We start from the raw sequence: 23421 nt of genomic DNA on the forward strand, positions 1-23421 counted from the left end.
TTAAACACTTAAATCTTGTAACTGGCCAATTAAGGATTAATCATTTAAACTTTAACAATACTACTAGTGCTGATTAAGCTTCTTTCCTTTAGCTGTTAATGCCACGTATACTCCTCTACAATCTCGAACATCCACAACTTGGAAACCTTTTCAATGTTGGAAGTTATGGCATAATAGTAATAGACAAGTGGCATAGAACTTGACACATAATGCACAAAAAGGTTAAGGTTTTTGTCCATCCAAAACCAACCAATAAAAGCACCGGGAAGCACTATGGTTTTTGTCCTCTTATGTGGCCTTTTGTTAAAGTATATCCATTGGCCCATACTTCCAAGACACACACATTGGATGAGATGCAAAATACAAAAACTATACGCTATATGTGGTGCACATTAATCCTTATTCCATCATTTATACACTTTTTTCCATCAAACTGTTCCCATTGTTCTTTACCCTTTATTTTGAAGGATCTCAGTTAACATGGAAGCTAGTTTGCTCGCCAACAATTCCTTCACCAAATCCACAGAACAACTGATTCCCACAATCAGAGCCGGATCTTTAGCATTCTCCAAGAGATTTTCTCAACAACTCCGGTGCAAAAAAGTTAGAGTTCCTTATCATATATCATGTAAGTTCTTCACTTTCTACTAAAATCTACACTATGAAGTATGTTCTCATATCTACTTTCTCGTACATGATTTTTTTGTTAAAAATTTATTTAATGAATTAATATATGAAAGTACTTCAATCTTTGATGTGAAAATTTCTTTACTACTTTCATGTATATATTAGTTATTGTTAAAAAAAATATCTAGCATGAATGAGCTTAGAATTTAAGGCACAGAGTAGTATGCAGATTATACAATGTCATATATCATATATATGCTTAGCCCATTTTAATAACTATTAGCAGATATCAAAAAATAATTTTATAGTAAAAATTTAACTAATATTGACTAATTATAAATTAATTTTTAATTTTATATATAATTATGATGTATCAAATTTTAAAACGAAATAATCTTTGTAGGCTGCCACTCATCATCATCACCATTAGATGATGACAAACCTACACTGAGTGGTGACTGGAGGGCCTTCAGGGCAAAGCTTGTGCTTGGAGGACTGCAATTGCTAAGGGCTGATGAAGCCTCTTCAATGGCTGATCCAGACACTGTTGTGGATCAGCCTCCACTAATAACCATTGGTGATAAATGGGCCCACAAAATCCATGAGCCTGAAAAAGGTTGCTTACTCATTGCCACTGAAAAGCTTGATGGGGTCCACATATTTGAACGGACGGTGATCCTTCTTTTGTCAACTGGGCCATTAGGCCCATCAGGGATCATAGTCAACAGACCATCATTGATGTCCATCAAGGAGACAAGATCAACAGCTCTGGATGTGGAGGGCACATTCTCTAATAGTCCATTGTTCTTTGGAGGGCCCTTGGAGGAAGGGTTGTTTTTGGTGAGTCCAAAAGAGAGTGGTGGTGATGAAAGTGATGATGGGGTGGGAAAGAGTGGGGTGTTTGAGGAGGTGATGAAGGGGTTGTATTATGGTGGGAAAGAGAGTGTGGGTTGTGCTGCTGAAATGGTGAAGAGGAATGTTGTTGGGCTTGGAGATTTTAGGTTTTTTGATGGGTATTGTGGTTGGGATAAGGAGCAATTGAAGGATGAGATTAGGGCTGGGTATTGGACTGTGGCTGCATGCAGCCCAAGTGTGGTTGGGTTGGCGAATGTTGGAAGTATTGGGCTTTGGAATGAGGTCCTTGGACTTATGGGTAAAAGGAAGGTCAAATGAGTAACACGTGTCCCACGTGTCAAACAGATGGAAAAACTTTCAAGCAAGCGGTGTGTGATTCAACGACATTCATACAAAATGAAAAAAGCTTGTAAATTGAAATGTTGCTCCTTACTTTTGTACTTAGTTGGTTTACGAATTGAGAAATGATTTAAATCCAATGTTTAACTTCATTATTATATTAGGATTCTTTTGAAAATACAATGAATAATCATTTAAATATTTTTCCATTTAAAAGTGTAACACTTTGTTGAGGCTTCAGAGTTTTGAGATAAGTAAAAATCGCAGCACAACACATCAACTTGTCTTCCTTCCTTCCATAACCCTGAACCATAGAAGCAATGAATAAACCTCGATACGACGCCGTAATCCTAGGCGTCTCAGGATTTACAGGCAAATACGTAGTCCGTGAAGCCCTCAAGTTCCTCAACGTCCCATCCTCCCCACTCAAATCCATCGCACTTGCGGGCCGAAACCCATCTAAACTCTCCCAGGCCCTCCAATGGGCCATCGGGCCCAGCAAAGGCCCACCTCCCGATATCCCCATCCTAACCGCCGACACCTCCGACCCCTCCTCCCTCGCCGCAATCTGCTCCCAAACCTCCATCCTCCTCAACTGCGTCGGCCCCTTCCGCCTCCACGGCGACCCCGTCGTCGCTGCCTGCGCCGCCGCTGGATGTGACTACTTGGACATCTCCGGCGAGCCGGAGTTCATGGAGCGGATGGAGGCGAAGTACCACGACAGGGCTGCAGAATCGGGGGCGCTGGTGGTGTCGGCGTGCGGGTTCGATTCGGTGCCGGCGGAGCTAGGGTTGATGTTCAATTCGAGGCAGTGGGTGGCGCCGGCGGTGGTGAACAGCGTGGAGGCGTACGTGAGCTTGGAATCGGAGAAGAGGATCGTCGGGAACTTCGCCACGTACGAGTCGGCGGTTCTCGGTGTTGCGAACGCGAAGCAGTTGCAGCAGCTGAGGAGGTCAAGGCCAAGAAGAGCTAGGCCTGCGGTAAGTCCAAGCTTGCATTTCAATTCTCTTTAGCTTTTCTTGCTCTGTGTATTTTTTTATTGTCATTATAAAAAAAATATATTTAAAAAAGGTGATTCTTGCAATAGATGATAGGGTTGAAGTGAGTCAACTACTCAAATTAGCTTATGTGCTGGTTCAGACATGGTTGATTATCAGGTTGATAACTTGAGCTTGACCCAAGGATTCTAGGCTTCTAGCTCTCTGAGTTTTGTTATATTCAATTCATTAGTTTCATTAGCCGATTGATATTTCATATTTTATCCAATAAGGTACACTAATACTAGAGAAGATAATTGTAATTTCTTATAGTGGATCTAGCTAGAAATAGGTCTGTTAGGTATGACAGATTGTCTCTCTTGATAGTGAGAAAATTGCTCATATGAGTTTTGTGTATGCTTTTACAAATAAACAAGTGTTGTGTGCAATCCTTCTCTGCCACTTTTGCATAGGTTTTGTTGGTGTCTTTTTTTTTTTTTTTTTTTGTGTCAAGCTGCATTTTCATGCTTGTAGATTGCTGGCCCTCCTCCTTCCAAAGGATCAACTATAGAACACCAGAAGAAAGTTGGCCTTTGGGCAGTAAAGCTACCTTCAGCAGATGCAATAGTTGTCCGAAGAACTCTGTCCACTCTAACAGAAAACCCCGGTGGTCTCCAGGGCATGAACGAGAGCGCCGATGCAGTCGCAAAAAGGGAAGCCTTCTGGTCATGCGTGAAGCCAGCTCACTTTGGTGTGAAGATAGGCTCAAAATCTCTATTGGGCATACTCCGGATCATCATGGTGGGCATATTCATTGGCCTCTTAGGTAACACTGGTTTCGGAAGGTGGCTTCTCTTGACGTTTCCCTCGGTCTTCTCTCTCGGTTGGTTCCGCAAGAAGGGTCCCTCAGAAGAGGAGGTGGAAAGTGCATCATTCAAGATGTGGTTTGTTGGAAAAGGTTTCAGCAATGAGAGTAATGCTTCACAGGGAAACAGAAAACCAGACATGGAGGTAATAACAAGAGTATCTGGACCTGAGATTGGGTACGTAACCACACCAATAATTCTTGTTCAGTGTGCTCTCATAGTTCTCAGCCAAAGGAACAACCTACCAAAAGGAGGAGTTTATCCTCCAGGGATTGTGTTTGGTCCAACTGATCTTCAAGAAAAACTTGAGAAAAATGGAATGTCTTTTGATGTCATCTCAAAAAGCAGCATGTCTTCGTGACTTTTTTAGTTTCATAGTTTGCTCTTAATATGGAGAAATAAAATGTGCATAATACTGTTGTTTTACCAAGTTCTGCTTTAGATGTTTTATATTTTAGCAACTTAATACAAGACTAATTCCTGTGGCTAATTTTTGTCTGTGGGAGTGAGATGAGTTATATAGAAGTTACACAAATCAGAGAGGTTCAATTTCTGTACCTCAAATTTCTTAATCTTTTTGAAATTGACGGTCCAATTTCAGAAATTAGAGGGTTCGATTTTTTTACCCTAAGTTAAACGGTGTCACATTTGAGATTAACAATAAATGTCGGCAAAACAGTAAATGTCGGTAAACAGTAAAAGCAAACAGTACTATCAGTAAATAGTAACCAAATAGTAATCATTTGGGGTCTATAAATAGCAAAGGCCCCATTCATTCCAAGGCATCAAAAACTTGAAAGTTCAAAAGCGCTCTCTACTTCTATATCTTCTTATTTCATAAATTCTCCAAATATTTGTAATCATCTTCAAGATTGTATCAACTTTACAAGTAATAATAGTACAAGTTCATCTCTGTAAGCTTACTATCTTATTCTTTCTTTTCTTATAATTATAGTAAGCTTATAGAGATGAATTTGTACTATTATTGCTTGTAAAGTTGATACAATCTTGAAGATTATTACGTATTTGGAGAATTTATGAAGTAAGAAGATATAGAGTAGAGAGAGCTTTTGAGCTTTCAAGTTTTTGATGCCTTGGAATGAATGAGGCATTTGGTATTTATAGACTCCAAATGATTACTATTTGGTTACTATTTGCCGACAGTACTGTTTGCCGACATTTACTGTTTGCTTTTACTATTTGCCGACATTTACTGGTTTTTTTTTTTTTTACAGAAATTTTCTTTTTAACTGGACTTTTTACCTTGAGCTCATATACTTGTTCTTATTGTTATTACATTTCAAAAGGGTCTTGAGAATCTTGAAACTAATGATTTTTAAGATAAAAAATCCAATTAAAAAAAAAACGATTTTTGTAAAAAAAGAGAGGCAAACAGTAAATGTCGACAAAACAGTAAATATTGGCAAACATTAAAAACAAACAGTATTGTCGACAAATAATAATTAAATAGTAATTATTTGGGGTCTATAAATATTAAATACCAAAGGCCTCATTCATTTCAAGACATCAAAAATTTGATAGCTCAAAATCTCTCTCTACTTCTATATCTTCTTACTTCATAAATTCTCTAAATATTTATAATCATCTTCAAGATTGTATCAACTTTACAAGCAATAATAGTATACGTTCATCTCTATAAGCTTACTATCTTTTATATATATATTATTGTTATTAGATGTGTTTATTCAACTCTATTATTAGTTTATTGAAGAGTACACAATTAGAGTGTATATACATCTTATAAAGTAACGCTGGTTGACACAAAAAGGAAAGAAATGAACCAAAATATCCATCACCATGTTAATATTGAGTCATCAACACCCGTATATATCATATCACAGTGCTCTTGAACGAGGTGCAATTTTCAATCCTGAATAATGCTTTTATAAATCAGAGTATTGCTATTTAAGCTCTAAATGCAAAACAAGTTTTTCATCCAAAAAATGTTTTTCTATTTAATTTATTAACTATTTAGATGAAAGTTTCATTATTTCTTTAAGGGAAAAACGGAAAAAAAAAAAGAAGATAAAAAATAAAAAAATGGGGGGAAAAATGGTATTAAAGGGTCACACTAAAAGCTGTAGTATTCAGTATTTACAATGGTAACATGTGGAGATAAATATTTAGAGCTTGGTACTTCTTTCTTGGCTGGTTTTTATGATTTTCCATTTCATCTTATTGCTCTCAGAATTCCCCCACTTTTATCACTATTAACCCGTGTAGTTTTAGTATTCTTTGACTTATCACCACGATCAAGTGCTTCATTCTCAAAAAGCTTATTAAGCTTTGGATCTTGCAAACATCCTTTTGAAATCATCTCCTCATAGAAATCCCTGGCCTTGATGAACCACCTACACTTTACAAGCCCCTCTACCATTGTTCTGTAATGCATACAATTTGGCACCACACCATATGCCACCATTTCCATCCATATTTTCAGCGCATTTACCGGTTGCTTCAGCTTGAAGAACTTTGCCAGAATTAAAAGAAAGGAATCCTCATTTGGACTCAATCCAGAACCTTTCATCCTGCTCAGAAATTCTAATGTTCCTTGATAATCCGTTCCCTCAAAAAATGCATGGTAGGTCTCAATGGTTGGACTGACATTCTCTTTCACCATTTCGTTTAATATAATTCTTGCCTCTGCTAACTTTCCAGCTTCACAAAGAGGTTGTATCATGGAATTAAAGGTGGCAGAGTTTGGCTGCAAACCTTCTTCTTTCAACTTATCTACAAACTTTACAGCTTCCTTCAAGCAATTTTCGCAAGTTAAAACATATACCAATGAATTGTAAACCATTATCCCAGGAATCCACTCCCTCTTCTTCATCTGATCATAGAGCCTAAGAGAGTCAAAAAGATTCCCAGTTTTTGAAAAGCAGGAAATCATGTGGCTATATGAAACACCATCTGGAGTAATGCAGTAGTTTGACATTTCTCTCCAAACTCTTTTTGCTTCAAAAACATCACATGTTATGTTACACCATCCATTAAGAATAATGTTAAAGCTCTCGGTTTCAAGTGGGAAGAGTTTCTTATTTACAAGCATAAACTCTTCAGCCTCTTCAACATTCCCATGTCTGCAAAGAGCATTCAAGAGAGAATGGAATGCTTCCTGATCAGGAGTCAATCTGAATTTCTCCATAAAGTTGAATGTTTGAATGGCCTTGGCTGAATTATTAGCAGCAGCATATCTGATTGGAAATAAAACAACCCAAAATTGAAAAAAGCCTCAGCTACAAGCTAATCAAATCATTAAGAAGATGAACTAACATTACATCTATACCTGTCAATCATAATAAGCATAGCAAGCCGTGTGGAGAGAGAAGAGCGTTGCATATCTCGAATGATGCACCAAGCAGTGGAGAATTTTGAATGAGTTCCCAGAACCCATATCATCAAGGTGCAAACTTTCTCATCAAAGCAATGAAATTTGCCGCCCCAATTGAAGGCAACAAGTGCAGGCTTCCATTGTTCCCTCAACGCCCAAATTGCACAGCATATCAAATCCTTACTTGCTTCGAAACCTGAGTGGTCGAGATGGGTGGCTGCCTCTGCTTGCGACGAAAAGGTGGCGACCTTTTTGAGCAACTCGAGGAATTGAGGCGGAGGCGGATGTTGTGGGCCATCGAAGTGGAAGCTGAATGGCACGGGAGGTGGAGGAAGAGGAGGAGCGGGGCATTGAGAGTGAGAGAGGGAGGGCGATGAAAGTGTTTGATGAAATGCCTGAGAGAGTAACACGTTATTTGCCATTCGCTTTAATTGGGAAGCTTTTAGACGCAGAGCCATATTGCGGCTCCGAGTTGGTCAAGAGTTTTTTTAAAACTTTTGAGTGGTCAGGCTTCAATTTTTTTTAATAGTGATCATGATAAATCTGACTGTTTCACAAAATTCATCTAAATATACCAAATTTTGATGTAAAATAATGAGAGAAGAAAAGTTGATATAAAATTATAGACAAATGGAGAATTCTATTATTGATATTCTTTTATATGTGTATTTAATTATATTTAAGATTTTATATGGTTATATAACATTTGTAATATCACTCAGATCAATACATATTAACGCTTTCATTTGATAGAGTTTTGTGTTTGCTAGTAATGACTATTTATAAGACTTTTAAGGTTGTGTATATTGAAAATTTAAGCATGGTTTGGTGATGACTCGAACATGATTTTCAATAACGAAAAGTTTCAGTAATCAACAATTTTAATCAAACTTAGTCATTATTCAGTCAGTAAGTATTATTTCTTCTCAAATGTCTCAAGCAAGTATGATAATTTTTTTTTTCGGTGAAAAGTATGGTAAAATTTTACCTCTGTTATTTATTTTTTTTCAAATGCTGGTTGTTTATTGGCCCAAAATTTGAAAAAGTGCCACTCCTAATATTGTTGTTCCAATAATTGGTGAATCTAGTTATTTATAACACTTTGTGAATGTTTGTCAGGGATATATCTTTTTTCAAAATTTTACAAGAAAAAAAAATCTTATTAAGTAAAAAAATTATACAATCCATTTCTCAAATATAAAAAATTATCTATTTTCATATAAGTAAATTTTTTTAATAAAATAATTAATTTTAAAATTCATCATATTTTTGTTTTCCTTCTTATTCTTTCTTTTGGGCCCTTGGACCTCTACATTTACTAAAAACGGTATATTTTAAAGGCTTAAAATATTAGGCCCAAATTAAAATATTTAAAAGGTGGTATAGTAGTTAATTTATTAATTCGTTTGCCTGTCACCGTGAGTAAATATTTTTTAAATTTATTAGTTAACCATCAATTTTCAATTGATACGGATTAGTCATTTGTGCTGTCGAACCGAGAATAAAAAATATAAGAAAAAAAAAATCCAAAAATGCTTTATCCTCACTGTAACCGAAGACTAGAACTGGAGTCTGGAACTGAGCAGCATCTCTGCAGAAACATAAACACAAACACGTTGTGTGCAGCCAAAAATCAAAACGCAAATGAGTGTTTGCAACTGCAAAACCCTTCTTCTGTGTTCCTCTCTCTCTTCCTTCAAATCCCAACACACCACTCTTTCTCTCTCTTCTTCCCTCACCCGAAGATGCTTCGCTTCACTCCAAACCGCTCCTTCCATTGCAGACGACACTGTCAAACAACTCCTAACCAACCACGATGGTGTCTCCAGGCTCATGAAGATGGAGCGCAAGCCACTCCTCTTCCAACCCCAACCTCACGCTCGCTGGTTCCCTTACCACGATAGGTACCTACAAATGCAACTAATAACAAGAGTTTGTTATTCAATTTGTTAGTTACAGTTAGTTATGCTGTAGTAGTGTAGTTAGTTAGAATCTGTTACGTGAATGAATAACAAGTTGTTTAGTGGATTAGTTACAAGTTATAAACAGATTTACCATTGATGCTATGCTGCCAGCAGTAGATTAGATTTGTTGTGCTCTCTATATATGAAGAATGAAGAAATTACAAGATACAATACCGTTTTGGTATAACACAAAATGTAGTAAAATAATTAACATATAACATAGAATACTGATCTCAGATCTTATATAAGTTATTGCAAAAGCTGTAGAATGTAGTCATATGGTTGATTAATATAGAAATTTTGCTTATCGAGCTATTAAGATTCCGGAGAATTAGTGGACCATAATAATATAATTAGAAGTATCTAGCATCAGACTTATTTGCGACTAGTTTGAAGTATTTGTGCATCGTAGTTCTCTAGGATGGTTATGGAGTAGGAAGTTTCATTTACTTCCATTTGGCTAGTAATGCTTTGAGTCTGTTAACAGGTTCAGCTGTGAAAATGGTTATGTGATAAGCAGTGGTGAGATCATTGATGCTGTTAGTCCGGTGATGTCGGAAGAGAGGAGGGAGAGGTTCAAGAATGTGGTTCAGAACAGGAGCTACTCAGTTTGTTTGGTGGTGGAAGGGCTCTGCGACTTTGGGAATGTTTCCGCCGCATTTCGGTCTGCGGATGCACTTGGGGTGCAGTCTGTTCATGTGGTGTCTTGTGATGCCAACAAAAGGTGTTTGAGACTTATAAGAATGTGTTGAGGTGAAAAGGAAGAAAATGAGCTTGGTTTTTGTTTCTTGAATTTCACTATCATGCCTTGTTTTGAATTCATGCTGGTTTGAATTTTTTCATGATGGTTTTGTTATCCAAAAGAAAAAAAAAGAAAAGAGCTCAGATCATTCCGTCCCTTTTACTTGATTTTAGTTATTGAGACTGTTGATATGAAATGAACTTGAACTTGTTTTTGTTATTTCATATAGTGGCATTGCCCTACTTTTGTTATTTGTGCAGTGACAGGTATATGAAAAGGAGAAAAAAATTTTCACTGGTTTCAGCCAGTTCTACATTGAACTTACAAAACAGTTTGAGATAAAGACAGACCATGAATCATTATAGTTGAAGTCTCAATTTGAAATATCTTGCCTGCTTAAGCCTTTACACTTGTTTCAGGTATAGAGATAATCGTCATGTGAGCATGGGTGCAGAAAAGTGGTTGGACATTGAATTGTGGGACTCTACGACGGAGTGCTTTAAGATGTTAAAATCACGTGGTTATCGAATCGCCACAACCCATTTAGGAATGGATACGGTATTTCTCAACTCTTCCTTTTCTGTTATAGTGCTATTTCATACTAGAGAAAGTGTGTACAACCAATACTTGTATATTTTTTTCACTTGCATTTTGTAAGTGCTATTTTTGGGGGGACTTTACACTATCATTTGGGTCTTATTACTTTACATTCTGAACCAACATTGTTCAGGATCTTCAGATGATTCACTGACATTTCTTGCTATATGTAGGTTTCTATATATGACATGGACTGGTCCTGCCCAACTGCAATTGTAGTTGGAAATGAGAATAGGTAATTTCCTTCCTTTTTATCTCGTTTTTTTAACTGACAGATGCCTTGATAATGGAGTTGGTTGTGTTCAATTTGATGCTCAGCGCTTATATAGATATGCCATTGAACAAAAAAACTCCATAGTATTCTCTGAATGATGGAAAATCAACAAAAGATGCAACCATGAGTTTAATGTAGCTGTCATTTGTTCTAGATTACTGAGTAATTAGGGAATCTCTGCTAATGTTTACACTTGTTCTAGATTACTAACTGAGTAATTAGGGAATCTCTGCTAATGTCCACACTGATTTTAAGTGTTAAATAGTTGTTTTCTTCCTTGTGGCCACATTTTGTGCATGCTCAACATTAGCTATGTTCTTATCATTATAGGGGCATTAGCGAGGAGGCTTTGGAGTTGTCGGATTTGCATTGCAGTATTCCGATGAATGGAATGGTAGACTCTTTCAATGTTTCGGTTGCTGCCGGAATCCTCATGCACCATGCCGTGTGTGATAGAATATCACGAATGGTATGATTTTAGTTATGTACTTTATGTGGCACAAAACAATGAACTAATTGATCTGACATGTGTTATCTTTCTATCTACCTAGATATTTAGTAAACCGTTATGATTGATCTTATATCCTTTCCTCCCTTTATCTATAGAACAAAGATCAGCAATAATTTTACCAATTGAATTGGAAACTGTTGTATACGGGAAAAAAAAAAATGGAAACTGTTGTTTGGTGTCTGCTCTTCAATTTTGATAATTAAACTTGCAATCTTAGATAATTTGATTCAAATTTATCATAGAATTGTTACTCACATGACAGTAACTGAAGGATGGTTTTGGTAAATCATCTGTGATTGTGCATCATTAAGATTTGTTATGGTTTGCCAGATCACGGTTGAGTGCGTGTAGCACATATCTAAATCCTTCATGATACTCGCAGGGCCATCATGGTGATCTGACAGAAGAAGAAAGACAAATTCTACTTGCAGAGTTTTCACTGCGCCATAGCAACAGTGCAATAAGCATCGTTCAAGATTATGCAAAGCGCAAGGTGGCAACATCGACCTAAAAGAAAAGGCAAAATTCTTCTGATTTTCATGTTTTCCCACCGAGACAGGCACATCCATGAAGCTAAACTGGTCCCTTCCTGAATATGACTGATTCCCACAAACTAGAGTAACAACAGCAAGAAATTGCATTAGCTGATGAAGCATGATGCACAAGGCTGATTGAATAACATTTTAACAACATGGATCGTCATCAAGGCTTCTGTCTGTACTATAAAATCTGTGCTCAATGATGTGCTTAGGAATGAAATTATTGAATGAAACGTGCAAATGCAACTAATTGTAATATCTTCAGTTTTGGGGCATTATTACTGAGTCTAAAATACAAACTTTGACAGTTAATTCATTTCCTCAACTAAATTGTTGTCTTTTGTAAGAAAAATCATCCAATTAGTCCACGATTACAGCATTTACTCGTTGAGTGTTTGGTAAATATTGTAATAAGAATCTTTTTAACTTATCTGAAGTTATATCTAAACTGTACTGCTTTAAAATATGGAATATATATGTTTTTAGGATTTAACTAATATCCTAAAGAAACTAGTTGAAGTGTGGAATGTAAAAATTTTGTATTGGAAGGTTAAAATTTTCAAAATGTTTATTGTAGAAATATTAAAAGTTAGATAAACATTCTAAAATAGATAATCTTAATTAGTGTTTGAGAAGTGATAGAAAGAGAAGCAATCAGATAAAAAGAAAACTTCGATGATTACTAAATACTTTAATCTCTTTAAGATAATGAAATAGCTTAATTTATTCCATTAGTGAAAGGTAGGGAAAAAATATTCATTAGAGTAAAAAATATGGAATTCTGACCCGTTTAACTGAGTCGGGTTTAACCCGAAATCTACTTACTACACACATAACACACCACAAGTACACATGATGATACATACACACACATACATACATACATACATACATACATGTTACGAGACATACATACATACATCATCATCACCTTAGCTTCCCTGAGACAGACACTCACCACCTTAAGGCGTTAGTCTTTGGGGGAAAAGAAAATGGCAGCCAGCACTACTTTCTCTCTCTGTTTTGCTGCTGCGTCTTCTTCTTCTTCTTCTTGTAATCATAATTCTAATCCTTTAACGCCATTGAATCAGAGGCCAAGGCCTTTGGGAATAGCGAATCGCTTCGTTTCGTCTTCGGTGGCTGCGCCTTTGTCTTCTCTGTGCTTCGGTGCTTCTGCTTCTGTATTCAGCTCCAAAGCAAGGATTTTCACGGCGTTAGCAGCGGTCGTCGATGAAGAGACGGCGGTTGCGGAACGGGAGCGTGGTTTGGCGGAAAATGATGGCGGTTCCGACGAGGAAGAGCAGTGGAAGATGCCGAGAGCGACGGAGGTTTACGTCTGCAACCTTCCAAGGAGCTGTGACACCGAACAGCTACGTCAGATGTTCGAGCCTCACGGAACTATTCTATCCGCTGAGGTACCTTCATTGCTCAATTATTATTCATGTATTGTTTAATTTTCTTGTTCAACATTCTTTAATCCTAATTGAACTTTACTGTGCTGTCATGGAAGCGAAACCCTTTGATGATTGTTTCTCTGATTTATGCACAAGCTTTCTCACTATCAAGTTAACTAGTAAAATATCTGGAAATGTTGTCCTGAAAGCCCAAAACTTTTATTTTACTATATATTTGTGTGTGTGTTTGAAGAATTTCATAGCTTCTTCACTTTACTTGTTTCCAATCCATCATGAAATTAGCTACGTCCCTGTATACAAGTTGTATGTAAAGCTTTGATTATGCTGCACAGAGCCACAGATATAAATACGAGTATTGAATACCATAAAATATGATACGTGAATGAGTATAAAGCAATGTAGATTAAGTATAAGGTCACTTTCTCATATATAAAGCTATTGTTTAAACTTCTACAAAACATTTATAAGCAGCAGTATTTGATATCTATATGTGAGCAAAATTGAAGTATTTGTGCATAATAGGTTTTTATCATTCATTGTATGTCCAAAAGTGGCACTATGCCTTGTTCTCTTAGTTAATCAGTCTGCTGCAGGTTTGCCGGAATGCTGATACTGGTGAGAGTAGAGGATGTGCTTATGTGACATTGTCATCTGTTGCCTCAGCAAGAAATGCAGTCACTGCCTTGGATGGATCGGTTAGTTTGAAACTGCCTTCCACACTCTATTTCATTTTCATCATTGTGCCATGCCTATAACATCTGAAGTCTTGTTTCTCATTCATTTTGTGCTACTCAAGGATGTTGGTGGACGGGAGATGCGGGTTAGATTCTCAGTTGAGATGAATCCCCAGAGGAGGAACCTTGAGACTGCGAATGCTTCACCAAAGAGAGTTGTATACTATGAAGCTCCTCATAAGTTGTATGTTGGGAATCTTGCTAGGGCAGTTAGACCTGAAGAGTTGAGACATCTTTTTAGCAAATTCGGCAATGTGGCTAGTGTAAGATTGTTGAAAGATCAGAAACAAGGGCGAACCCGAGTTTATGCGTTTCTCTCTTTCCTATCGGAGAAAGAACGTGATGCTGCATTGACCCTGAATGGAGCGGTAGGATATAGTTCTATCAACTTCTCAATGTTTTGTTTCCGATTTCACTTATTTGTATTGCCTATCATGTATGGTGTTTCTTGCAGGAACTTTGTGGTCGGACGTTGGTGGTTAGAGTGGGTATAGACAAGGGTGAAGCTTAACAGGAGGATCAGAATCTGCATAGAGATGGTTGCAATTTATCTGTTTATCGGTAACTATAATTACTTTTCTGTTTTCTTTGCACAATGTATTGAATCATTTTCCCCCTCTATCACTATTGCATATAAAGTTTATGAATGGGTGATGTATTGAGAAAAGTTTTATGGCATGAGGTAACAGAACATCCCATTTAGATGTATGCTCTTTGCAAAATCCTCAAGTTTACTAATACTCCTTAGATGTTGAACACAAGAAGATTGGATTTTATGCTAAAATTTGGTTTGATGATTACTTGAACAAATCAAGAAAAAAAATAGCACACACCCCCTTGGTCTATATATTAGTTTAAGCCGATACATGTTGATGGGATGACTTTAAAGCAGCTTTTTCTTTTTTAATTTTGTTTGGGATTTCCTTCCTTTACTGCTTGATTTGTGTTTCCCAATCTGAATAAAGTTTTTTGTCTCCCTTCTTTTTTTCCCTTCTACAATGTGTAATAACTATATTATCTCTATCTGAAATAATGAATCGTGCAGAGTACTACCCAAAATAAATGAATAAAAATTGAATAGTGCAGAGTAATAATGATTTACGTACTTTAGAAACATCTAAAAACTTTTCATCTCACACTTGCTAAACACAATTGTATTAACTAAAAAAGACACAACAGTAACTTGAAAGTATAAACGTAAAGGAAATTGAGTTCATACTCTTATTAACTATAAGCTCTAGTTTCTAGATTTTAGACAACAAACAGTACTCTTCATCCATCCAACTATGCCTGCACTAACACCAATGCATGGTAGGAATTCCTGTTTCTTGATTTTGACTCAAAACACCATCTTCAAGCACATAAATATGTCTTGGCTGAAAGCACTTCCCAATGCTAGCCCAGCAACAAGTCCACCACCATAGCCAATCAAAATTATTTTCCAGTTGAAGAAAGGTTCTGATTTGGAGTCTTGATCACCATCAAATGTAAGTGGTGGAGGCTTAGCATGATCACATTTTTTAGACACCTGCATCCCACGAAGGCCTCGGTTTCCCATGAACGAATTGTTTTCAAATATGTTGAATCGCTTACTTTCTGGTATTGGACCTGAGAGATTGTTGAAGGACACGTTAAAGAACTCCAGAAATTTGAGTCCTATTAACTGTTGAGGAATTTGTCCTGAGAGGCGATTGCGAGAAAGATCCAATGCTTCAAGATTAGAAAGCTTTCCAAAGGATGATGGAATATTGCCAGAAAGCATGTTATTTGACAAGTTGAGCAAAACAAGACGCGTCAAATCCCCCATGACATTTGGAATTTCTCCAAAGAGTTTGTTGCTTGAAAGATCAATGGCTATCATAAAATAGAAGTCCTGTTGAAGCTCCTGATAATCCATAACAACCCCTTTGCTAGACATTGTGAATGAATAGGAAATGTCTCTAAAGTCTAAACCAATACTGATTTGGAAATTGAATAGTGCTGTCCTCATATTGTAGTTGACTTATGTTGGAAGCTGTCACGGATTCCAATTCCTAATCATTTCTGGAGCCAAATTTCTAGAGAATTCATTGTGAGAAAGATCAATGATATGAAGCTTGAGAAATGTGCATCTTGTTGGGCACATTATAGCTCCATGAAATTCATTAGATCGTAAAGCAATAACTTTCAACTCTGGAAGAGTGCTCAGCCAATAAGGAAAGGAATCATTGATTTGGTTATGGCTCACATCAAGAAATTCTAGCCTTTTACAATTGACCAAAGCTCTTGGTAGCTTACCTTTCAAGGTATTATTGCTGAAATCAATCATCTTCAGGTTACTCCCAGCCATATATGTTTGAGGAATGGGGCCAACCAATTTGTTTCCTTGGAGCATCCAAGCTTGAAGAGATTGGCTAATGCTTCCCAAGCATGAAGGTCTCACACCACTTAAGTTATTATAGGAAAAATCAAGAATCACAAGTGATTTCAAATTGCAAATCAATGGGGATATTCTTCCTGTCAATGAATTGCCATAAGCAAACAAACTCTGGAGATTTCTTTTTCTCCACATCCCACAGGGTATTGACTTTATATCATTGTTTCCCACATCAATACTTCCCAACGGATCCAGTTCTTGAATAAAAGGGGGAAACTCCACCAAATTGCATGACGCCAAGGATAAAGCTTCTAATGGAGGGAGAGTTACATTTTTAAAATCTTTTCCAGGGAACAGAGTGAGTTTGTTGTATGACAACCCAAGAAAGAAAGCATTTTGAGCTTCAAAAACATATCAAGGTCCAACCGTCCTTCCAACTCATTGTTGTCTAAAGAAAGAAAAGCAAGATTCTCTAGTGTAAAAAGAGAGTGCGGAATTTCACATCTAAGGTTGTTTTGTTGAAGATTCAGAAAATGTAAACTAGTTAGGTTCACTATCCAAGATGGAATTTCCCCACTTAAATTGCATGAAAACAAATCTAACTCCTCAAGTGGAGGAATGTTTTGTGAGCATATCAGGTATAGAAGATGAAATAGTCACAAAACTAAGACGGAGGACTTCAAGACTAGTTGCATTTTGAATCAAGCTTCTTAGAGTGGATATCTTGAGTTGCAACTTGTTGATTGGATTTGGAAGAATATACTCAAAATAACTACGCAAATCAAGAATCAACAGGTTGCGCAAATGCGAAATTTGAGGTGGGACTTCACCAAAGAATTGGCTGCTGCTAAGATCAATGCCAATCACATTACCTTTTCAGCTCATCGCATGGACGCCATGCCACGAGCAGCAATCTGTGTTGGAATCCAAGAAGTTGTTTTGGGATGACTCAGAGGATCCTAAGAAGCATACTCAGTAATCACAAAGCTTTGCTTAAATTGCAACAAGGTACGGCTTTCATCTTCGTGATATGCATGATGATGAAGGGAAGCTGAACCATTTGCAATAATCTATAAAGCACAGACACTTTGTTGCCGTATCCACATATTGGACACATTTCGGATATGACACTTGTCTGACACGTGTATCTGCTGTGTTTAACTATGTCTTACTAAAAAACACAAGATTCTACTCCGGACACGTTTGGACACACCTAAATACCATCGTGTGTTCAGTTCTTAACATATATTTTTGAAATAAAATTAGAAGTAGCGTATATTATTATTTATTAAAACAAAAAATATTTTAAATACTTTATATCATTAAAATAAGATATTAAAAATAATTAAAAAATAATTTATGTTTTAATATCAATAAAATAACAAAATATCATTACAATTCATCTATAAAATATTTTATATTTTATATATATATGTTTATCTCTATATCTTATAAAATTTTAAAATTTATGTGTCAACATGTCCCGTATCGTGTCATGTCTCGTGTCTATGTCAATATCCGTGCATCATAGTCAATAAGACCATCTCCAGTAGGGAACTCATTTCAGTCCCTATTTATAGCCCACCTGTCATAAAAAGTGATTCCACATCAGATTTTGTGTTATTACCAATAAATAGGAACTCAAAGAATCTCTCTCTTCTCCATTAGAAGGAACTAACTTTAATCCCTATTGTGGTCCCACTTAATTAATTAATTAAAGTAATTAAAATTAATATAATTATTATTTTTTTATAATAATATTATTTAAATTTATAAATTCAAAATAATTCAATATTATAAAATATTAAAATAAATAACTTAAATTTGATTAGTATTTTAAATTTTATAAATAAAAATAAATAATCCAACTAAAAATTATTTTATAATATATAAAAATTAAATTTATTTTTTATGTAAAATAAATTTAATTAATTATGATTTAATATAACAATATAAATAATATTTGATATTGATTTAACATAATTATTTATATTAATTATAATTTAATATAACTAATTATTAAATAATTAATATAAATAATTAATTAAATAAATATATAAGTATTTAATATATATATTTAATATATTTTTTATTTTTTTTATTAACTTACCACATGGCATGATTTTATTGGTTGTTGCAAGTCCCTGTTTAGAGGGACTTTCAACTTTGATCCCCGTGAAGAACCCTCTTTTCCTTTTCACTCCAATAGTAATTGAGTTCCCATATGTTAGAAGATGAACTCTATTTCTTAGCATTGGAGTTGCTCTAATAGTAATGACAAGAGCGAATAAAGAAGAGGAAGAAATTGCATTGACAAAACAAGAGACAACAAGAGCAACCCCATTTTTATATATTTGTTTAAAGGTTTTTCATGGAATGTATGACACACACGAACGGTTTTTATACTAAAGGACTCGAAGGTGATGACTTAGATATATAAGAAGAAAATGATTACATCTGATCACCATTTTATTTGATTGTATACTCACAAAAAGTAGGCGAGGGCAGGAAATTCGACAAAGACATTCAAACCAAAGATATTAACTTGTCAAGTGTGGCCCAAATGCTTCCACTAACTCAACGTACTCTATACTCATATGACTTGAACTATTGACTTAACAAGTCAACTTATCATGTTCATCACACTATTGAATTATTTATTCTTAATTTTTTTAAAAATATTTATTATGAATAAAAAATTAATAATACTATGTGAAGATAAGAATTTCGCTGGCATACAACTCCAACTTCAAATTCGAGTGGCTTAATTTAATTGCTTAAATTAAAGAAATCCACTGATGGAATAAAATTTTAAAACAGGAAAAGGATGTGATTTTAAAATAAAACAAGAACAACCCCATTTTTATACATTTGTTTAAAGGTTTTTCATGGAAAGTATGCCACACACCAAACCGTTTTATACTAAAGGACTCGAAGGCGATAACTTAGCTATATAAGAAGAAATTAAGAGAATAAGTCTTTTTTGTTACACATCTGATCACCATTTTATTTGTATGTATTATGTAGATCTACCATGTTACTGTAGGAAATTAGCTGTTAGAATTAACTTGTATCATGGTAACTCTAGGAAAAATTTTATTAGAATTTGCTATTACGTTGAAATATTTATATGATTTTATAGTATATTTATTATTTTTAATTTTAATATTTAAAAATAAACAAAAATAATAGAATGAATGATTATAAATATTTTTAAAATATCATTTATATTTATGCTCTAAAATATATAAATATTGTTTTTTCGTGCATTTTGGGCAAGAAAAATTGGTTTCCTTATCCCTTATATTGGTGTTGTGCGAATATTTCAGCATATAAATGAGAGAATTTTGTAGTTGAAGTTGACACTATTTGTTCATTTTGGACAAAAACTAATGACATTATCTCCACTAACTTTGTGTCAATTTTCTCCTGTACATGGTCAATTTTTATGGTGCTGGTGCACTTAATTAAATTTGGATTGGAAGTTCAAGTCCATAAGCTCAAGTCTTCTCTAATTCCATAGTCAACACGAATTCATGTTCATATAAGTTCTATCCACAATTTGGAGAAAAAATTTATGCTTGTAATTCTGATAGCTTAGTGCTGACAGCATAATATTTTAAAGGTTGTTGTTAATAAAGGTTGTTGTTAATTAAGTGCCTTAAAAATACTACGTAAAGATATTACAGAAAAATAAAGAAAATATAAAACAAATATTAATTTTTTCAATTTTGTTGATACATTCAATGCATTAAAAATTAAATATTTTTTTATTTATTCCCTTTAAACAACATTCTTATTCTTTAATCAAATCCTATTTAAAGTATCTTTCTCTCGATAAATTCGTCTTTAACAGTTATTTATATGGCTTCATAGTAAATTGGACTCATAATACTAATCTTATTGATGGGCATCCAATTCAACCCAATTTTTTTGGATAGGATTGATAACCTGACCTTAAGGATCTAGTTAAGAACACTAGAATAGAACGGATTGAGCTGCGAGTAGGGTCGGATGTGAGTTTAGACCTAATCCTATTCAACCAATTTGTACTTCTAATATAGTATAGTATTTATTAAAAATTATTATACATGTATAATGAAGTTGATAGAGATCAAATTTAACTCACCTCTTCTCCCTTTTATAATTTTAATATGAATTTTATTATAATTTTGTTTTTTTTTTTATTTTAATATGGACTTAATTTTATCTTTTTTAATTAATATATTTATGAAATATGAAATGATTAAATATTGGGTGTGATTGAAAATAATTAATTTATTGCATATAAGATTGGATAAAGTTGAATGTAGAACTTTAAGATATGAATAGAGTTAGCGTTAAGGATTCTTAATTTACAAATAAGATAAGGTTAAATTTTAAAAAAAATTAAGGGGCCTGCTACACATACAAGTAAAAAGGCCGTACAAGTTTTACAAGTTATCAGCCCAAACTTCATTAACACGCGCATTAACTCATTTTGAATGGAGCGTAACTACACGCGCCCCACTCAAACGGTTCCTCTTCGTCTTCTTCTTCTTCTTCTTCTCTTCTTCTTCTTCTTCTTCGTCTTCGTCTTCCTCTTCCTCTTCCTCTTCCTCTTCCTCTTCGTTTTTTTTTCGATTTTCATGGTTTCTAAAATTCTTTTTCTTCTTCTTGCTGCACGTTCTTCTTCCTCTTACTCTTCTTCTTCTCCTTTTCTTTCGTTTCTGCACGTTCTTCTTCCTCGTTTTCCTCTTTTTCTTCTTCTTCATTTACGTCTTTTCTCTCTGTTTTCTCTTTTTTTTCGATTTTTCATGGTAAAATCGTTTTTGAAGAAGAAGAAGCAGCAGAAGATGAGGAGGAGAAAGAGAAAGAGTTCTGAATTATGCATAAGATGTACTTCAACGAATTTTGGGTGTATTTTCTTAAATCCTTTGGGTGTATTCCTATAATCGTTTGGGTGAATTCTTGTAACCGTTTGGGTGTATTTTCTGTAATCCTTTGGGTGTATTTCTGTAATCATTTGGGTGTATTTGAGTGATATCTGACTGATATTTATGGGTGTATTTTTCATTTCAGAAAAAATGGCAGGCAGAAACCAAGCTGAAAAAAATGTAAGAACAAATATATGTCTTCGACCAAATCAGTTTTTCATAATAGAAATATATCTAACTCTAATTTTGCTTTGTTTACAGCAAATCAAAGACCTAAAGTGTGCAACCCATCTGTTGAGTGAGAAATTCAGAAATATGAGCGAGGAGAAGTGATGCAATAAGACTGTCCAGGCCATCCTCATTGTTATTGAGTCCATTTTGTCAGATAGATTCTAATGATATTGTCACTGATTAATGTAACTGTTATATACTCTTGTAAGAAATTGAACACATGGTGTAAATATATTTGATCCAATTATAAGTAAATTTTTTTTCCATAATTAAACTCTCTCTGGTGTATTCAAAATGTCTGATTTACAGGTACTATAATATGAAGTGGTGATCCAGATAGATTGAAACCCATATATGACGGTCTGCATAGAGATCTGCATAATACACCCAAACACAGACTATAAATACACCCGATAAAAAATTAAATTTACACCTCTACTGCAGATTTTAACCCAACACTACCTGAAAGCCACTTGTTGTCCACAAGACCAAAATTAATTAAACTCTCTCTGGTGTATTCAAAATGTCTGATTTACAGGTACTATAATATGAAGTGGTGATCCAGATAGATTGGAACCCATATATGACGGTCTGCATAGAGATCTGCATAATACACCCAAACACAGACTATAAATACACCCGATAAAAAATTAAATTTACACCTCTGCTGCAGATTTTAACCCAACACTACCTGAAAGCCACTTGTTGTCCACAAGACCAAAATTAATTAAACTCTCTCTGGTGTATTCAAAATGTCTGATTTATAGGTACTATAATAGGAAGTGGTGATCCAGATAGATTGGAACCCATATATGACGGTCTGCATAGAGATCTGCATAATACACCCAAACACAGACTATAAATACACCCGATAAAAAATTAAATTTACACCTCTGCTGCAGATTTTAACCCAACACTACCAGAAAGCCACTTGTTGTCCACAAGACCAAAATTAATTAAATTCTCTCTGGTGTATTCAAAATGTCTGATTTATAGGTACTATAATATGAAGTGGTGATCCAGATAGATTGGAACCCATATATGACGGTCTGCATAGAGATCTGCATAATACACCCAAACACAGACTATAAATACACCCGATAAAAAATTAAATTTACACCTCTGCTGCAGATTTTAACCCAACACTACCTGAAAGCCACTTGTTGTCCACAAGGCCAAAATTAATTAAACTCTCTCTGGTGTATTCAAAATGTCTGATTTACAGGTACTATAATATGAAGTGGTGATCCAGAATTCCAAATAGATTGGAACCCATATATGACGGTCTGCATAGAGATCTGCATAATACACCCAAACACAGACTATAAATACACCCGATAAAAAATTAAATTTACACCTCTGCTGCAGATTTTAACCCAACACTACCTGAAAGCCACTTGTTGTCTACAAGACCAAAATTTAGCAGAAAATCATTCCAATTCCTATCAAATGAGTCTTTGCTATGAGGGTTTCATTTTTCCTCTTTGCTACATGTAATCAATTGATTCTTAATCTCGTTTTCCTTCCTATTTGTGCTCCACTTCGCCCTGATTCTGCTGACAATCTGAGGTTGAATCATCTATTATCTTCAAAACGAGTTCAAACTTTGATTTCAGAAACCAGAAAATCGAAAAAAAAAACGAAGCTGGAGTTACAGAGAGAAGAACTAACGTCAATGACGAAGAACAAACCAATGAGAAAGGAGAAGAAAAGAACGATCGAAAAATCAGGGGAAGACGCGCGAGAAGAAGAACGATGAAATTTGGAAAGAAGGAAAACAAAGAAGGAAACAAATCTTTTAAATTTGGTAGTTATACAAACGCGAGATCTTTGTATAGCGCGTGTAAGTGACGTAGGAGTTGCAACGCGTTTTAGTGGATTAGGCGTTAATAAACTTGTAATAGTTACAAGCCTTAATCGCTTGTATACTGAGTTTTTCCCAAAAATTAAACTCGCAAATAGAAGAGTAGAATCTAAATTCTACTCGTTGTTGGCCCTACTAATAATTTTAAACTTTCAATTTTTAAGTAGTATAGCTGATTATAAAATAAACATCGTAATTCAGCCTAATAGATTAGGTAAGCAGAAATTAAAAAAAAACAGAACTACCACAAGTCCACAAGCAC

General features: G+C 35.0%; 5 protein-coding genes and 2 long non-coding RNA genes across 7 annotated transcripts; 5 read left to right on the top strand and 2 right to left on the bottom strand.

The window, feature by feature from the left end:
- Positions 1–285: 285 nt before the first annotated feature.
- LOC112744520 (uncharacterized) lies at positions 286–2037 on the top strand. The gene is made up of 2 exons (XM_025794182.3): positions 286–628; positions 1031–2037. The coding sequence occupies exons 1-2, from the start codon at positions 481–483 to the stop codon at positions 1798–1800; spliced, it is 918 nt and encodes a 305-aa protein (XP_025649967.1). The 5' UTR covers positions 286–480; the 3' UTR covers positions 1801–2037.
- Positions 2038–2141: 104 nt separating this feature from the next.
- LOC112744519 (probable mitochondrial saccharopine dehydrogenase-like oxidoreductase At5g39410) lies at positions 2142–4154 on the top strand. The gene is made up of 2 exons (XM_025794181.3): positions 2142–2801; positions 3333–4154. Exons 1-2 carry the CDS (start codon positions 2142–2144, stop codon positions 4023–4025), a joined length of 1353 nt encoding a protein of 450 aa, XP_025649966.1. The 3' UTR covers positions 4026–4154.
- A 1584-nt stretch (positions 4155–5738) lies between these two features.
- Positions 5739–7644, bottom strand: LOC112744521 (pentatricopeptide repeat-containing protein At1g80880, mitochondrial). The gene is made up of 2 exons (XM_025794183.3): positions 6972–7644; positions 5739–6879 (listed from the first exon to the last, which is right to left on the bottom strand). Exons 1-2 carry the CDS (start codon positions 7472–7474, stop codon positions 5856–5858), a joined length of 1527 nt encoding a protein of 508 aa, XP_025649968.1. The 5' UTR covers positions 7475–7644; the 3' UTR covers positions 5739–5855.
- Positions 7645–8542: 898 nt separating this feature from the next.
- Positions 8543–12026, top strand: LOC112744522 (uncharacterized). Its single transcript, XM_025794184.3, has 6 exons — positions 8543–8920; positions 9468–9704; positions 10142–10280; positions 10493–10554; positions 10924–11062; positions 11487–12026. The coding sequence occupies exons 1-6, from the start codon at positions 8661–8663 to the stop codon at positions 11613–11615; spliced, it is 966 nt and encodes a 321-aa protein (XP_025649969.1). The 5' UTR covers positions 8543–8660; the 3' UTR covers positions 11616–12026.
- Positions 12027–12497: 471 nt separating this feature from the next.
- Positions 12498–14459, top strand: LOC112744523 (28 kDa ribonucleoprotein, chloroplastic). Its single transcript, XM_025794185.3, has 4 exons — positions 12498–13058; positions 13652–13753; positions 13855–14160; positions 14247–14459. The coding sequence occupies exons 1-4, from the start codon at positions 12636–12638 to the stop codon at positions 14301–14303; spliced, it is 888 nt and encodes a 295-aa protein (XP_025649970.1). The 5' UTR covers positions 12498–12635; the 3' UTR covers positions 14304–14459.
- A 430-nt stretch (positions 14460–14889) lies between these two features.
- Positions 14890–18521, bottom strand: LOC140178375 (uncharacterized). Its single transcript, XR_011871479.1, has 2 exons — positions 18259–18521; positions 14890–17733 (listed from the first exon to the last, which is right to left on the bottom strand). It is a non-coding gene; the product is annotated as an uncharacterized lncRNA (long non-coding RNA).
- Positions 18522–21208: 2687 nt separating this feature from the next.
- LOC140178376 (uncharacterized) lies at positions 21209–21514 on the top strand. The gene is made up of 2 exons (XR_011871480.1): positions 21209–21244; positions 21326–21514. It is a non-coding gene; the product is annotated as an uncharacterized lncRNA (long non-coding RNA).
- The last annotated feature ends 1907 nt before the right edge of the window (positions 21515–23421 follow it).

The sequence above is a fragment of the Arachis hypogaea genome, chromosome 14 (genome assembly GCF_003086295.3).
Source record: "Arachis hypogaea cultivar Tifrunner chromosome 14, arahy.Tifrunner.gnm2.J5K5, whole genome shotgun sequence".
Taxonomy (NCBI): domain Eukaryota; kingdom Viridiplantae; phylum Streptophyta; class Magnoliopsida; order Fabales; family Fabaceae; genus Arachis; species Arachis hypogaea.

What these genes read in the sequence shown, in the direction of transcription:
- LOC112744520 (XM_025794182.3), top strand. Translation starts at nt 481, where the DNA reads ATGGAAGCTAGTTTGCTCGCCAACAATTCCTTCACCAAATCCACAGAA. An exon ending in AGTTCCTTATCATATATCAT is followed by an intron (nt 629 to 1,030) that starts GTAAGTTCTTCA and finishes TAATCTTTGTAG; the next exon opens with GCTGCCACTCATCATCATCA.
- LOC112744519 (XM_025794181.3), top strand. Translation starts at nt 2,142, where the DNA reads ATGAATAAACCTCGATACGACGCCGTAATCCTAGGCGTCTCAGGATTT. An exon ending in CAAGAAGAGCTAGGCCTGCG is followed by an intron (nt 2,802 to 3,332) that starts GTAAGTCCAAGC and finishes TCATGCTTGTAG; the next exon opens with ATTGCTGGCCCTCCTCCTTC.
- LOC112744521 (XM_025794183.3), bottom strand. Translation starts at nt 7,474, where the DNA reads ATGGCTCTGCGTCTAAAAGCTTCCCAATTAAAGCGAATGGCAAATAAC. An exon ending in ATGCTTATTATGATTGACAG is followed by an intron (nt 6,880 to 6,971) that starts GTATAGATGTAA and finishes ATTTCCAATCAG; the next exon opens with ATATGCTGCTGCTAATAATT.
- LOC112744522 (XM_025794184.3), top strand. Translation starts at nt 8,661, where the DNA reads ATGAGTGTTTGCAACTGCAAAACCCTTCTTCTGTGTTCCTCTCTCTCT. An exon ending in TCTTGTGATGCCAACAAAAG is followed by an intron (nt 9,705 to 10,141) that starts GTGTTTGAGACT and finishes CACTTGTTTCAG; the next exon opens with GTATAGAGATAATCGTCATG. An exon ending in GTAGTTGGAAATGAGAATAG is followed by an intron (nt 10,555 to 10,923) that starts GTAATTTCCTTC and finishes TTATCATTATAG; the next exon opens with GGGCATTAGCGAGGAGGCTT.
- LOC112744523 (XM_025794185.3), top strand. Translation starts at nt 12,636, where the DNA reads ATGGCAGCCAGCACTACTTTCTCTCTCTGTTTTGCTGCTGCGTCTTCT. An exon ending in TCACTGCCTTGGATGGATCG is followed by an intron (nt 13,754 to 13,854) that starts GTTAGTTTGAAA and finishes GTGCTACTCAAG; the next exon opens with GATGTTGGTGGACGGGAGAT. An exon ending in CATTGACCCTGAATGGAGCG is followed by an intron (nt 14,161 to 14,246) that starts GTAGGATATAGT and finishes TGTTTCTTGCAG; the next exon opens with GAACTTTGTGGTCGGACGTT.